The sequence below is a fragment of the Poecilia latipinna genome, unplaced genomic scaffold (assembly GCF_001443285.1).
Source record: "Poecilia latipinna isolate Pla-1442-1.1 unplaced genomic scaffold, P_latipinna-1.0 Scaffold5078, whole genome shotgun sequence".
Lineage (NCBI taxonomy): Eukaryota > Metazoa > Chordata > Actinopteri > Cyprinodontiformes > Poeciliidae > Poecilia > Poecilia latipinna.
The window spans coordinates 1-14,939 of record NW_015117694.1 but is presented as its reverse complement, the minus strand read 5'-3'; the positions used below and the strand labels follow the sequence as shown (position 1 = coordinate 14,939).

The 14,939-nt window shown below is 38.4% G+C and overlaps 3 protein-coding genes across 3 annotated transcripts; all 3 read right to left on the bottom strand.

Annotated features, from left to right (window-relative positions):
- Nucleotides 1-4,418: 4,418 nt before the first annotated feature.
- Nucleotides 4,419-6,823, bottom strand: LOC106943277 (uncharacterized). Its single transcript, XM_015026594.1, has 6 exons — nt 6,722-6,823; nt 6,277-6,600; nt 5,848-6,192; nt 5,655-5,780; nt 5,541-5,578; nt 4,419-5,465 (listed from the first exon to the last, which is right to left on the bottom strand). Exons 1-6 carry the CDS (start codon nt 6,762-6,764, stop codon nt 5,337-5,339), a joined length of 1,005 nt encoding a protein of 334 aa, XP_014882080.1. The 5' UTR covers nt 6,765-6,823; the 3' UTR covers nt 4,419-5,336.
- Nucleotides 6,824-8,724: 1,901 nt separating this feature from the next.
- Nucleotides 8,725-11,461, bottom strand: LOC106943274 (uncharacterized). Its single transcript, XM_015026592.1, has 4 exons — nt 10,627-11,461; nt 10,422-10,541; nt 9,747-9,784; nt 8,725-9,636 (listed from the first exon to the last, which is right to left on the bottom strand). Exons 1-4 carry the CDS (start codon nt 11,366-11,368, stop codon nt 9,526-9,528), a joined length of 1,011 nt encoding a protein of 336 aa, XP_014882078.1. The 5' UTR covers nt 11,369-11,461; the 3' UTR covers nt 8,725-9,525.
- A 219-nt stretch (nt 11,462-11,680) lies between these two features.
- LOC106943275 (uncharacterized) lies at nt 11,681-14,264 on the bottom strand. The gene is made up of 4 exons (XM_015026593.1): nt 14,023-14,264; nt 13,199-13,897; nt 13,003-13,119; nt 11,681-12,773 (listed from the first exon to the last, which is right to left on the bottom strand). The coding sequence occupies exons 1-4, from the start codon at nt 14,201-14,203 to the stop codon at nt 12,664-12,666; spliced, it is 1,107 nt and encodes a 368-aa protein (XP_014882079.1). The 5' UTR covers nt 14,204-14,264; the 3' UTR covers nt 11,681-12,663.
- Between the last annotated feature and the right edge of the window lie 675 nt (nt 14,265-14,939).

Below are 14,939 nucleotides of genomic sequence, written 5' to 3'. Positions count from 1 at the left end.
CATCCGAGTCGATATGACGCGAGGTTTGCCTCCCGGACTCTGCTTGTACCAAAAAAGGAAGCTGACGGTAGCATCTCTGCAGGAGCAGTTTAAAGATACGGCGCCTCCAGGTTCAGCTCTTTTCACACCACTGTCCTGAATGACGCACGATGGATTTTCAACAGCAAACACCTGACCTGAAAATAAAAAGACAACATTCAAAAAGTTTTGAAATCCTGTTGGTTTTACTCACAATTCTGCAAAGGTAGTTTTCAAAAAATGTTATCAATACTCACAGATTTTACAGAAGAGCAGGAGAGACATTAACGATTTCATTTTCAGAGCTGTTCTGTCTGCTCTGAACTAATTCTCTCATGGGGCAAAGACCAGCTGTGAATGGCCGAGTTAGACGGTTTGGTTTGAAATCACTTATGATTTGTTGTGACTCATTGAGATCTGCCTGATCACGTGGCTCAAAGTTAAAGCTGAGACCCCCTTTTTGATGACGTTGTTTACACCGCAGGTCACAAAGTGGGACATTTAGACCATAAAGCAACTTCTGTTTGTCAACATAAAAGCAGATGCTGGTGCATATTAGCATCTGTGGATGTGATACTCAGGTGTCAGAACAGATTCCTTAAGAACTTTTGTGGGAACAATGTTAAAACCTTACAACGTAACTCTGTACAAAACTTCTAAAATGAGGGTGATTGGAGGAAAATTGATTGTTTTTTTTTTCTCATTTAGAAGGACAACTAACATCTAGAAACATACATTTCAAAACACAGAACATCCATATTTTGTTGGACCTTTGGATGATTGATTGATAGACTTGAACCAAATGATTTGCTTGTTCTAACTGCCTGTGCAGAGCTGAACGACTGAATGTTGATAAGGTGATTGAACTGTTCAAATTCAAGGGTATTTGAATGTTGGTGGGTTGTTGCCCTTGGAGACGGGAGTTAGCCATCTAGATTGAGAACCCAATGAAGAGCTGAGTAAGTAACTCAATACAGCAAACTGTGGCTTATTGAGGCCATGAATTTGGCTCGTATGTAACGGCTGCCAGCAGTAAAGAAAAAATCAAGATTACACAACAACCCACAAAATCTTCAATACATTTCGTGGTTCACCTCATAAATCCTGATTTATTAAAATGATTCAAATCCTTAATCCAGGTGATTCAGCTAAACTGAAGACAACAAGCGTTGCTGATGAGAGCTTTCCAAGTCCAGTAAAAGAGCGGTCCGTATGGACCCAGGTGGAGATTTTCTCTTTCATCAATCAAGCACATAGGTTTCATAATAAGTATGCCGTTGTTCAGGACGAAAATATATCTCACAACCAATCTAATCTTTATTTGTTGTTTGTTTTGAGGAAAGGCTAATCAGTATTATTAGTAAGGCCATAAAACAACGCATATCTCAATTCATTTGACAAAATTGTTGAAAAGGAGTAAATCATTCACACTTGAGTTCAAACTGAAAGAGCTGAAAAAGAGATCCTTGGTTAATGCAGTGGATAAAGCTGCCTTAATGTCACCTATTGAAGAGTATAGCATTTAAAGCAAAAAGCTTTGTTTATGAAGAGGGAAAACAACTATCTCTATTTCTGTTCAGACAGTCCATTAGAGTGCTGTTAGCATGTTGAAGCAGCTTTCCGAAACCCAGTAAACCACAAGTTGGAGGTACATATTAGCATGTGTGGATATTTTGAAAATGGAATTATTGTGAAAAGCAGAGGGAAATGCACAAGTTTTTTAGTCTTCTTGTACTGTTTATATTTAAAGGGAGCTAATTTATATTCACAAAAAGATTGTTGAAAAAAGCTATGTTAAAAAAAAACACTAGCAAAAATAGTTGTAATAAATCTGGTTTTGTTCTCTATGAACCGTTGAAATTCATAAATACATTTTGTGGTTTAATAATGGAAAATATGAAATTCTGGCAGAAAATTTTAAGTTGGAAAATTTGAAGCACACTAGAGCCGAGTCACTCAGTAATTCAGCTTTAACCATTTCAAATGTTAGCCTGCTATGTCAAATTTATGTTTGCTTAGAGAGGGTCGCTATTTATTGCATAAAATAATAATCACGTTTTCAAGTTTAAGTAAAAATTTCTTCTGAGTGCTTGAATAAATTTTACTGTTAAAAATTAGAGTAGTTTAGCAGAAAGCTGTTTTTGTTCTTTGGACGGTGGGTTGTTTTTGGAATTATAAGCAAATTTATTAAACAAAATTTGCTCTTAAATTATACTAACATGAACTAGAGGTCAGGTTTGGACCACTGAACATGAAGTCGGGAGAACCCAAAACAAAAGTAATGAAAAAAAATCTCTCAAGTAAAATATGCATTATTACTGACTTGGAACAAAACACTTTAATATGTGAAGCAAAAATATTTCAGAGCCTTTCTGTACTTCTTCATTTATCACACATAACAGTTGTTTTCCTGTTTTCTAAATGGGTCAGCGGCGCAGAGGGATACCACCTCATGGTAACATGACTGCTGTTTGTTCCACTGCGCTTGTGGCTTTACTAAAGTACATTTAGGTCAGTTCTGTCCAGATATGTAGTCTGTGGGTTTCTGTAATGCTAAACAATGGAAACAAATGGCCCCGCTTGTGCACATCGGTAGCACTGCTCTACTGTCACAAAATGACTAACACAAAAGGTAGCGGCACGTTTAGCTCAAATAAAAGGAAATGGACAGGAAAGAAAGTAAAATTAGTGGCTCACAGACCCTCCTACTTCTATATATAGTCTGTTTGAGCTGCAGTGGTGATGCAAAGTCATCGTTTTAGTTTATTCGGTCACTAGAGACATGACTACTGCATTGGTTTCTAATACAAAACAAAAGTATGGGTCGTGAGAAGAACCGATGGCCCAGATGTGTTATTGAAGGCAGGAACAAGCTACAACCACATCCTGTCAGGACGGAGGAGCGGTGGGGCCGACTGAACCTCTGGGGCTGAGGTCGCTGCTAGCAGGCAGGACCACAGCGAGAACTGCTCCTTTTCTGTTTGGTTGTTTGTTACTAATGTATTTTTAAGTCCGTTAAGCTTTCTATGTTAGTCACCAACCGGAGATTAACACCATTTTATCACCAAGAGACCAATTAGCTCAAATTTGATCACTGTGTGCAAACAAAACAACATTGTCCTCACTGATTACCAGCTTTACTGTAAAATGCTTTTGTTTTAATGCTGTCACTTCATTTAAAGAGCAACAGTCCTCATGAAAACCGAGCAGAGAAACTGTGATATGTTGTGGCTAAACTTCAAAAACTTCAACAGACAACTTTCTATGTCAGCTAACCGCAGCACATGCTAACACTTCTCTCTTTAGGTTCACCTTCTATATTTTGAACAGAGACGATCACCTGATGAGCTCCAGTTGTATTCTTAAAATCTTCAGCTTCACCTCTGTTCAGATTTTTTTTTTAATATGCTAATTTTGTCCTCTAGCATCACAACCACACCTAAGATTTCAGGGATGCTCTGACACTGAGGGTTAACTACCAAAGCAGTTCAGGAATGACTTTACTGCTCTCTGCTGGCTGACTTCCTAACTGCACATCTGAATATCTCAATCAAATATTCACAATGTCACATTAGCTACATGACTTAAATACTTTTATCTGTAAAGTCACTATAGCAACCTTCACTTCATCACAAGCTCGTTTTGAAGTCGGTGGAGTTCATGATGTTGAGATTATCACAAGAAAACCCTCCTCAAAAATAACCAAGAAAATGTCAATTTCTTTTACAGACATGAATAAAAATGTCATTTCTCTTGAAATTATTCTTTCTTAAGCATAAGGAAGAATAAAGATAAAGATCACATAAAAACTGGCTGTTGATTGTGATTAGTTAATTTTCAGCTTGACTTTGTCTGATTGTTTTGCAATCAGTGAACACATCCCATTAAAGTGCTATCAAGTCTTACTAATAATAGTGTGGAATCTGCTAATGAGGAAAGAAAAAAACAGATATTTAAAAAAGAAAGACAGACAAACCAAGGCGATTTAATAGAGAATATTAAATACATACAACAGACGAGTGAAAAGTTGTTCGGTTTTAACATTTTGAATTGTCTTTTAGAGTATTAACGTTAATATTTACCTCATGTTTTGCACGCAACAGCAGCAAAACATGAATGTCCCTGCTTGGTGGAGCTTACGATCCTGTTAAAGCTGAAATATGCTGAACTTTGACCTCGGTGCTCTGTGGTCTGCTGAGTAAAAGGCAAGTGACAGCATGTCTGTGGTTCCTTCTGACTGAGCAGAAGGTAAATGTGACATCACAGCTCATAGTAACTGATATTTTGCACACAAAAAACAAATCTACTGTAAAAAAAAAACTTCTGTGTTCATTCAACTTTATTTGGTCAGGAACAAAACATCATCAACGACATATATATACAAGTTGTACATAGGCCCTGTAGGCACCAGATAACTCATGGTTCCTGCTTTGACTTTTTTTAAAGCAGTGTAAACAAGACTTTTTAGATATTAGTAAAGATGCTATAGATTGGCATATAAGGCGAGAGCAAAAGGTCACACTTACATGCAGAACAGAGAACAGATGAATAAGTTGCAGCATCATTTTCGGTTTTGCCAAACAGCTCATGTCTGCAACTTGTGACTCTGGAGCTGCAAATTGCTCTCTGGATGTTCCACAGTGGCTCAAAACTCCTTCTGAAGATGGAAAAGGAACCAGCCAATGTATTTAAATATGCATGTAAAAAAAATGCAGGTTTTACCTGTTTTTCTGTTTGTTTTGGGGGGTTTTCTAGGGAAAATTGCATTGAATTTCCACAACAAAAAGACACTAATAGTACCAGTACTACATTTAAAAAAATAATAATGTTATACATAATGTTTAGATCCAGTAAAATATACTATATCCATCTTCCTTTATTTAAAAAAGAAAAAAGCTTTATGGTTTAAAACCAAAAATGAAAGTTGTGATTCTATAAAAATGACAAGAAAAATTTACTTTTGATAATTTCCATAAAAATTACAAGTTGTGTTTTTCCAAAAGGTTACATAACATTGGCAGTTTTAGTCAAGTTTCAACTAGCTTGACTAAAGCTAAAAAAAATGTAAAACCTGCAGCCCTCTGCCCGACTGCGTTCAGTACTGACTCCATAAAAAGCTCAATCCATGCTTCAGAGATACCTGAGTTAGCATCAACAGGTCAAAATTTTACAAAAACCAGAGCTTAGAAAACCAACCACATTATGATTGACGCATCTCCAGTTCAAATGTATCAGAATCTGCATGTTTTCCTCATTTGCCTCTGCACAGATCTCAGAAAGCAAAGAGCAGCAGTGCCTGTGCGGTTTAAAACATTCAGTCACTTCTGGTTGGACTGTCTGACTCTGGAGTAAACCGGTTCCTCCTCTCGGTTCTTCTGTCTGTTCTTTGCGTCCGACTTCAGTTTGAAATCCAGGGCTGCATACTGAACCACCGTTAAGTCTTCGTCCTGCAACACAAAGCAGATCTAAATAGTGGAGTCTGTCTACAAACACAATCTTAACTCATTTTTTAAATAGCTAACCTGAGTGTCAGCAGCATTTCCTGGCTCTTGATGTGATCCTTGATGAGAAAAACAAAATCATCAAAATACTGCAAAAAAAACATAAATCATCTACTAAATATCAACTGGTTGTACCTTCTGAATGATTGATTTTTCTTCTGAAATTTCGACAAACAATAAACATCAGGATGATGTTAAAGATCAGAGACGCAGCCAGGGACGCAGCACCTCCATGCATCAACGCAGGGTCAACCTGTTTCTCTGAGAAAAAATATAGAACACTTTTGCAGATTTGTGGGGGAAAAAAAGCAATAACCTTAACTCTTACCTCCCACATTCAGTCTTGTTCCTGGTCCGAATAGAATCCGTCCGCATGAAGCCACAGCGCAGTGGTACGTCCCGGCATCAGACACGGTCACGTTCCTCTTTGGTAAGCTGTACACGCAGCTGTGGACAGCAGGACCGTCCTCTGGGCTCCGCGCACACGGACCACCACTCTGTGTCGTTGTGTACAGCGTTCCCAGATCGGATCCCTCCGAGTTCTTCCTGAACCAGTAAACGCTGTGGTCTCCGTTAACAGTTCCGGTCAGCATGGTGCAGTTCAGAGTCACAGAGCCTCCTGGTTGGGCAGAGACGGAGTCTGGCTGGTGGAGGAACGTCTTGCAGCTGGAATCTAAGACAAGATGTTCTAAGGATGTCAATAAAAACGGTAAAAATAAGTGCAGAAAGCTTCTAGAAAGCATCGAGTTTCTCTTACTTTTTAGCAATAAAAATGTTCCGTTGTCAAACTCGGTGATGGAGATGCTGGTGTACCCACAGTAGTACAGAGCAGAATCAGAGTCTCGGATATCGGAGATCTTCAGATCATAGAGCCCTTCCTTGGTGTAAACTGAAAGTCGCTTATTGTCCTTAAATTGCCTGTGTAAGGTGTTGGAGCTGGGAAGATGTTTGTAAAAAGTGGATATGATCTGCGGCGGTTCTCCTGGCATCTGCTTGTACCAGTTCAGATGGGAGGCACTGGAGGTGTAGAAGCAATGCAGAGTAACATTGTCTCCAAAGTCGGCGTAGAGAACGTCCCCGTCTGAAGAACATGTGAAGTTTGGCTAGTCAAAGTCCGCAGAATGGTTTACGGATACCTTAAAGCGTTACCGTATCGAGAAGCTACCATCATGATGCAGGAGTGTGTAAATGGAGTGACTTACATGCTTTACAGAGAGGAACCAGGAGTACATAAAACCTCAGCATCCTTCACTCTTCACTGCTCAGACTCTTCCAGTGTAATAGCGACTTCAGTAAACGGGTCGAGGACGAGACTTTATATGTTCAGCGGAAATGACCTCTACTTGCACTGACAATGGAAACAGTGTGGGCACAAAAGGAAGTGAGAAGCTCTGATTTCACTATTTATCAACTTTATTGTTATTATTTCTTTCATTTAAAGCTGGGGTATGCAACTTTTATTGCAAGATGTTTTTTTTACACCCTTGTTAAAGCCGTCACCAAGTTGTGACAGTATAATAGGGGCAGATAATCTGTGAAAAAAGTCAATCTCCTCCCTGAGCTGCCATTACCGTTTGAAGAAATACAGCGCTCCGGGTCAAAAACAACCATTCAGAACTGGAGGAGGGTCTTAGTGCTGTCAGTCAATATTGTGTATGCACTTCTCAACGTGCTAATGCCAGAGAAACAACTTATTGTTACAAGACAACTTTATCCGCCGTCATCGGTGGCTATGCTAACCAGCCGTAACATTTACAACAAGCTCCAGTGACAGGAAGAAGCTATAGCAGACAGCATGTAAGGGAGGAAGTGAGCAGTGTGTACACAAGATGATTGACAGCGCTAAGACTCTCCTCTTGGCTTTAATTGGTTGTTTCCAGTAAGTACTGGGAGCACTGGAAGAAGGCAGAGGGCCTGTTTTGGCTTGACTTTCATCAATAGTAAAAATAACACATCCTTCTGTTTTTGCTGTTTTTCACACTTTTTGACTCAGATCATTCAACAAAATTTAAGTATTTGACAAACATCACTTGAGTAAATAAAAAAAAATGTAGCCTTAAATGATTTCACTTATTAAGGGAAGAAGCTATCCAAACCGAACAGGTGAAAAAGTATTTGGTCCCAAATCTAATTTACCCAACGTTGACGGTCAAAGTGGAACAAAGTGTAAAATCTCTGGTTCACTCTTCACTGCAGAATTACTTCAACCACATTTAATTATGTATTTAAGGTCTCTTCACACTCTGAATCAGATTGAATCTGGATTTTGAATAAGTTACACCAAAACCTGTGGTTTACAGCTGCAGGACATAAAAATCACCTGTAAAGAAAGTGGCCTGAAGGAAAGGCTTCCCAAAAGGAAATGGAGAAACTTAAGAACAGCAGGTTATGAAATATCCCCCAAACTGAAACCTTAAGTTTCCATCACTCATGGTTCACCCCCACACAGAGAGGAACACACTGCCAACGGAGAACAACAACTTGGACAGAGCTGGACCAGACTTTGACTGGCTAGCGTGAGACTTGACAATGGAGAAGGGGCTTTAGAAAGCACATAATGCAAACTGAGTTTTCAATTTATACGTGTTGTACAAATTCACAACAAGGTTACCTCAGATTACGAGAGTTTTGATCCTGAAACATGAATTAGGCCAGAACTGTTGGACAAACAAGGTTTGGACTGTGTGAAGAAGCCAGAGACCTGAGTGTTAGGATTGAGGAGTTTCTGGATATTTAGGCAGCAAATCTGGAAACATGTAAGAAAATAGTAGCCTTCCTTTAGCTAGCCTTTTATAGCCTCTAAAACATTTTCATTTAGAGGTTATCTCATCATTAAATGAAACTAATATTGTGCTAAAGAAAATTTATCACAAAATGTATTATATACAAAATACAAGCTCAATAAAGTAACTGAATTATTTAAAATGTCCTTTTTCAGTAGCAGCAACAGTTTGTTGTCTTGGTGAAGATTGTTGGGAATAATTAGACCTCGACACATTTCTTATATTTCACCAGATCAACAAACTTTACATGCTAATAATCCTTAAGCATAGCAAGTATTTATTTTTAGCTTATGTGGTTCATCCTGTTTTATTTTTAGTCTTGATGTCTGTTCTTTTTAAAACCAGTGATATTGATTCAGGTTACAAAAAAAAAAAAAGATAATAATCCACTCGGTAGAAATACATGTGATCTGCTTTAATGTGCTTCACTGACCAGAGTCACAGACATTCAGTTGGTGGCAGAAATTTTTGAAATAGTCACAACACATTTGATACTGTTAAACTTTAATGTAGAAGAAAAGCAGATAAAAGCTCATGGCATCTTAAAAAATGATAACAAAGCTACAGAAATTATTCATAAACATAAAAGTCAACTATTGCTATTTTGCAATGTTTATGTAACCAACAGACACATTCAAGCTTAATGTTGATTAAAAAAAATAACAAAAGCAAAAATTGATAGACTCAAAATTCATAGAATTATAAGCACATTTACTGAAATGATAAAAAAAAAATGTTTTATAACAATTTTCATTCGACCAAGACTGTTATCATGTTGAGTTCAGAAAACCAGTGAAGCTCATTGGCGACTGGATGTATCTGAGCATAAAAGCATGTTATAATGTTGTTACTTCTCAGTGCAAAGCTGTTAAAGGGTTAATAGGGGAGCAACGTTGTGAAGGCAGAGTTTTGGAAAGAACAGCAGTTTTTAAAGAGACAGAGGCCCATTTTCAATGCTATAAAATGGCACTTTGTGCCTGGAAAACACTGGAGAACTCTGAAAGGAAAAAGCAACACATGGGGAAAAACACCAACAATACGAATCTAAGAAAACAAAATCCAAAAAGGAACAGGATACAAGAATAAACACAAAGACATTAACTCATCTGATAAGTCCTTTTGGATCTAACTGAACAACAGTGAATTAATAAAAACAAGTTATATTAAACACGCGTGTTGAAATGCACTTGGCTGTAATATATATATTTTTTTCCATTCTACTACTAAACCCTGAAGTACACACATTCACTCCAGATAGGATCCTTTCTCCTTCGTGGTCTGTTGTGCAGCACAAGAAAAGCAGCGTAATATGCTTTTTGTGCATTGTAAGCATCCTAGAAGCAAAAGGTTTGTTAGAATTTTACACACCGAAAAAAATACAGAAACTATTATGTTATGTGTACGTCCTTACATAGAAAAGGACTGATGAAAAACAATCGCTCACCTTCACATCTGGCTTATGGGATGGCCCTTTTACAGACTCTGCAAGTAAAAGCAGAAGTTTAGATATTTTTGTATTTTTTGTTTATTTATTTTTTACATTTTATACAGAAAAGGATTAGTGCCACTGAAAAAACAAATCTGACTTTAGTCTTCAGAGAAAAAAGTCAGAATTTTAGAAAAAAAAAGTCAGAATTCTTTTTTTTTCTTTTTTTGTGGCCCTAATCCTAAACAAATATGTTTAAATATGTTTTATTAACAAAGATAAGGTGACACAGTACAAAAAGCAGTTTGTAAATTACCTCTAGAAGCCATGACAGACAGCCATGTCAACAATCAAGAGTTTCTTATAACTGGCAATAAGTCATTTACTTATTTCACTGCGAGGGAATTTCTACCCACTCCTTTCTTAAGAAATATGTGAATTTGCATATTTTTGGAGGGTTTTCAAGCAAGAGCATCAAATTAAATTGAGAGATATCATAATTTGGAGAATACACTCTGGATTTGCTCTTGCTATCTTTGTTCAATGTTGAAACAAGTTTCATAATCTCAAGCAAATAAACGTGGGGGAAGAAAGCAAAACCAGAGGAAATATATCATGAGTCAAATGTTGCTTTTTGCTGCATTGCAAGTATGTGAATTTAAAGTTGTAAAAGTGTTTAAAAAAAGGTGTTACTTGAACGTTTGAAGCTCTTTTTCTTATGTATCACACACAGTAAGACAGCCAGTAAAGCACTCAGGAGGGAGGTGAAAGAAAAGGCTCCGGCCCATAAATAAGTCTCTAAGTTGTTGGTATCTGCAGAAACACAGCAACATAAACTTTCTGTTTCAGTTAAATTAGGTAATTTGTGGTGTTTTTGTTTTGTTTTGCAGCTGCTCACCTTTTAAGTCCAACTTTGTTCCTTTTCCGAACAGAATGTGTCCACACGAGGCAACCGCACAGTAGTAGGTGCCAGCATGAGAGGCGTCCAGTTTGCTAATTGGCAGCTTGTACACACAGCTGTGTGTCCCTGCGCTGGTTTTGTTGTTGCACCGCTTGTTCTCACCCCCTTGGCTGTGAATGAGTCCTGGTTCAGACACTTCAGAGTTTTTAAACCAGTAAACGCTGTGCTCTCTGCTGCAGGTCCCAGTTTGTACCGTACAGTTCAGGGTCACAGAGCCTCCGGGCTGGATGGTCTCCAATGCTGACTGATAAACTGAAGTTTTCAGCTTGGAACCTGTTTGTTCTACATACACCATTGTGCCTTCAGCAAAATCCAGCCTGTATAGGTAGCTGCTTGCACAGAAGTAAAGTGCAGAGTCTGAAATCCTCAGATCTCTTATCTTCAAGTGATTTTTGCCTTTAGTGGTCTCCAGCTCAAAGCGTGGACTGTCTCTGAATTCATCATGGAAAGTGGCGTTCTTGTCGTACTTGTAATAGGTGGAGACCAGCCTTGGCTTCTGCCCCAGATTTTGCCTGTACCAGTAGAACCGTGCGTCCACGACGTTTTCGTAGAAGCATTGCAGAGTCAAGTTGTCTCCCACTTTAGCAAACACGAAATGTTTGTCTTGGCGAACAGATAAGCTGTATTGTGTCTTTGTCCCAGCTGTGGTAAAAAAATAAAACCCCGACATGATAAACATACGACAACTTGGTACAACGCACCGAAATGTGGAACTTGTACATAGACTCACCCATTGTCCCCAAGAACAAGAACATCATATAGACAACAAAGCATTTGCTTATCATGGTGTTTAGTTTGCCGCTCTGATTGAGAAGAACCTCGACCCATTTTTCAGTTTTCATAGATAAGGATGTACAGTATTTGATTGGCCAAACAGACGTGACGCAACATCTGGCATTTCAGAAACTTGGTCACATGTCCACAGCCCTGTGAAACCACTAGTTAGATTGTGCATATAGGCTACAGTGAACAGCAAACGATTCATGTAGGTTTTCATATTATTTATTCCATTTACAACAAACTTTCATAGATTTTATTGGGATTTAGTATTGCAAACACAAGGTGCATCACACTTCTGAAATGGAGAGAAAATAACATGATTTTTCCAGACTTCAACAAATACAAATTTGAAAAGATTACTGTGTCTTTGTAATAACTACCTCTCACTCCTCTAAATGAAAACATTGCCATATCAAATATGTAGCCTGCTTTACCCTAATATCTGACATTAGTACATTGTCAAACCCTTCAAACACCTTCTGGACTATTTCTGATAATATGTAAAGATATATGGGTAAAGGTAAAGTTTAAAACAACCCAATCCAAACTTTTTTACAGGAAAAAAAGTTTTCCTGTAAAAAAAGCAGTCATTTGGCAAGCAGTCACATTGGGCAAGCAGAGGTAATGCAATGCTTCATATTTAAAATATGTAAAAATAAACCTACTCTCCTCTTTGGGATTCCTGGGTCTTAAGCAACACGTCCATCGCATGGCGCATGTGCAAGAAACATCCAAAGGACGTAACAGCATGACGACATCATCCAGCTCATTAAAAAAAAAAAAAAACACACACACACACGCATGCATACACACCTAAACACACACATAAGGACAATTTAGAGTAACCAATTGTTTCTGAAAACTAAATGTCAATCACAAAATGCTCCAACACAAATAAAAGTTAATTTACAGAAACATTTTTACATCAAGAGAGGTTTAACAATTTGGCTGCTAATAAAAAAACAATATGTCCACCTGTAGATTTGCTTTAAGATAAGTTCTTGAAACTACATCACAGAGTTTCAAAATGAAATTTATGCACTCCTGACTTCCTCTGGCTAACACTGGAGTAAACACACTCAGTCTTGCTGCTCTCTCTCTGTCTTCTTGATCTGTTGGACTGACCAACATTTATAGATGCATAGAGGACTGTCATGTCTTGGTCATTAACCTGGAAATACACGTGAAAGCAGATCAGAATATTGATCTTGTGGGAAAGTTTGTACAAAATATTAATAATAATCGCAAAAATGAAGAGGTAACTCCTACCCGCGGTGCAGTCGTAGCAGCAGAGCATTGCAAATCTGTTTCAAAAGAGCGAATTAGTCTCTTAAAGTAGCAACAGGTTCATTTCCATAAATCAAAATATCAAACAGTTATTTCAAAATATAAACATGTAATAAAAGGTTTCTATTATGTGTAAGCTATGAAAATCAAAAACATTTGTTGCATAAATTTCTCGCATTCTGAGTTTCACTGAGTTGGATAGTGGATATAAATTACGTTTGCATGGAGATGGAAATGCACACTCACTTTCACCTGATGTTTTTCTTAGTCTGCACAATAAGAAAACCAGCGAAGCAGCAAGAAGGGTTGTCAGAAATCCAGTTAAAGTTCCAACCACAGCATTCTTCAGGAGGTTTTTCTCACCTGCAGAGAAATCAATCGAAAGAATCATTGATTCCACTTCATGTTTCTGTCTTCACAGGATATGATGCCTTTTACTCACGTGAAAATTCCTGCATTGTTGCGTTTTCAAACAGGATGTGTCCACAGGAGGCAACAGCACAGTGGTAGGATCCAGCATCAGACACGGACGGGTCGTCCATCGACAGGCGGTGGACGCAGGTGTGTGTTGGTGTGTTGGAGTTTCTCTCACTCTGATCATTCTTGCTTCCCTGAGTGTAAAGGAATCCTGGTTGGAATCCGTCAGAGTTTTTAAACCAATAAACTCTGTGTTCTCCACCGCCGCTTCCAGTTTTTACTGTGCAGTTCAGAGTTGCAGAGCCTTCTGGCTGCAGGCTCTCAGACACCAACTGATGGATCAGAACTTTTACATCGGAGTCGAAGCTTTTTACGCTGACGACAGTGCCTTGTGCGAAAGCCACAACTTGCGCATTGCTCTTTCCACAGAAATATGTGGCAGAGTCTGAAATTCGTAGATTTGAGATGATCAGATGATTTGTCCGGTCTCCCTTAACCAAATCCAAACGAGAATTGTTCTTGAATTCACCATGAAAAATGGTTTCTTTCCCGTAGACATAGAAGCTGGCAATCGGCGTTGGTTTCTGTCCCAGGGTTTGTCTGTACCAGTAGATCCGTTCTGAGTCATGGAAACAATGCAAAGTCACTTTTCCCCCAATGGGAGCTGATACGAAGCTGCCGCTTTGATGAACAGGCGGGGTTAAGTTCAGATGAATTTTCTGACCTGATGTTAAATTAGAGTCAAATCATACGATCAATAAAGTTTCTTACGATTCAGTAAAACCATGACAGAAGGTAATGTGGGATATTTAGATGATATTCATAGAAATATTTAGACAAAAAACTCACCAATGGTGCCCATGAGCAAAATCGTTGCCCAGACGACAAACTGACTTGATGTCAGCATGTTTGAAATATGATGATGATTGGAAAGAATTTCAGTGCATTTTCCTCTCTTAGAAGAAGTCTGCACTTGATTGGCCCCTGACAAGTGACGCATGTCCTGCTTAGGAAACAACCATTTTCTCATATCAACATGTCATGTTATATTTTAGTCATAAAAATGTTTGCTGGTTTAAACAGAAATTAAAAAAAAAACTTGAGATCAAATTCATTTTGTATTTCTTTGTTACCTTACATTTAGTTCGGTAAATGTAAACAAACCGCTGAAAAAGATGATCTAACTAAAAATAGATTTAGTAGGCTGATTGATACATCAGATCAATCTATTAAATGATTGCACAGCAAATGTCTTACTTGTTCAGATTTGATTCTTTGCAGATGATGTGATTCTCTTTCCGTTCTTCTCCCGCCAGGAAGGCCGTCCAGAGTAAAAACGTTTGCAGAGTCTGTGTGTGCACAGCTGTGGTGACTGTGAGGTTGCCTTATTGTGGCAACCCCATGGAGGGAAGTGCCAAAACGACATCAACCTGTGGTTCTGCTCAGGCTGTAACCTTCCACATGAACAGGATGTGTTTGTAAGTTACCTGGACATGAGAGTCAGCATCTCCAAGTACATCGTCTGGTGTTTCAACCCAAACTGAAGAGCCTGACATGTTCAAATGTTTAGGTGTCACTTTCCAGATGTAGTTCCCATAAAAACCTGGTTTCTGTATGACAGTAATTCACTCATCACATGTAGCATCAAAAGTCAACAAGAAAGAGGAACTCGATAAAGGTGACCTGGATGAGCTGAAGGAAGTCAATGTGCAGCTACAGATGGCACAATGTGATTCTTCTGCCATGTTAGTTTCCTTTTTATCTCA

Coding starts and splice junctions, on each gene's coding strand:
- LOC106943277 (XM_015026594.1), bottom strand. CDS start 6,764: ATGCTGAGGTTTTATGTACTCCTGGTTCCTCTCTGTAAAGCAT. Junction 5,781..5,847: donor AACAAGACTGAATGTGGGAG/GTAAGAGTTAAG, acceptor ATTTTTTCTCAG/AGAAACAGGTTGACCCTGCG. Junction 5,466..5,540: donor GAAATGCTGCTGACACTCAG/GTTAGCTATTTA, acceptor TTTGTGTTGCAG/GACGAAGACTTAACGGTGGT.
- LOC106943274 (XM_015026592.1), bottom strand. CDS start 11,368: ATGTTTATCATGTCGGGGTTTTATTTTTTTACCACAGCTGGGACAAAG. Junction 10,542..10,626: donor AACAAAGTTGGACTTAAAAG/GTGAGCAGCTGC, acceptor GTGTTTCTGCAG/ATACCAACAACTTAGAGACT. Junction 9,785..10,421: donor AAAGAGCTTCAAACGTTCAA/GTAACACCTTTT, acceptor TTTTACTTGCAG/AGTCTGTAAAAGGGCCATCC.
- LOC106943275 (XM_015026593.1), bottom strand. CDS start 14,203: ATGAGAAAATGGTTGTTTCCTAAGCAGGACATGCGTCACTTGTCAGGG. Junction 13,898..14,022: donor TTTGCTCATGGGCACCATTG/GTGAGTTTTTTG, acceptor ATTTAACATCAG/GTCAGAAAATTCATCTGAAC. Junction 12,774..13,002: donor AAGAAAAACATCAGGTGAAA/GTGAGTGTGCAT, acceptor CTTTTGAAACAG/ATTTGCAATGCTCTGCTGCT.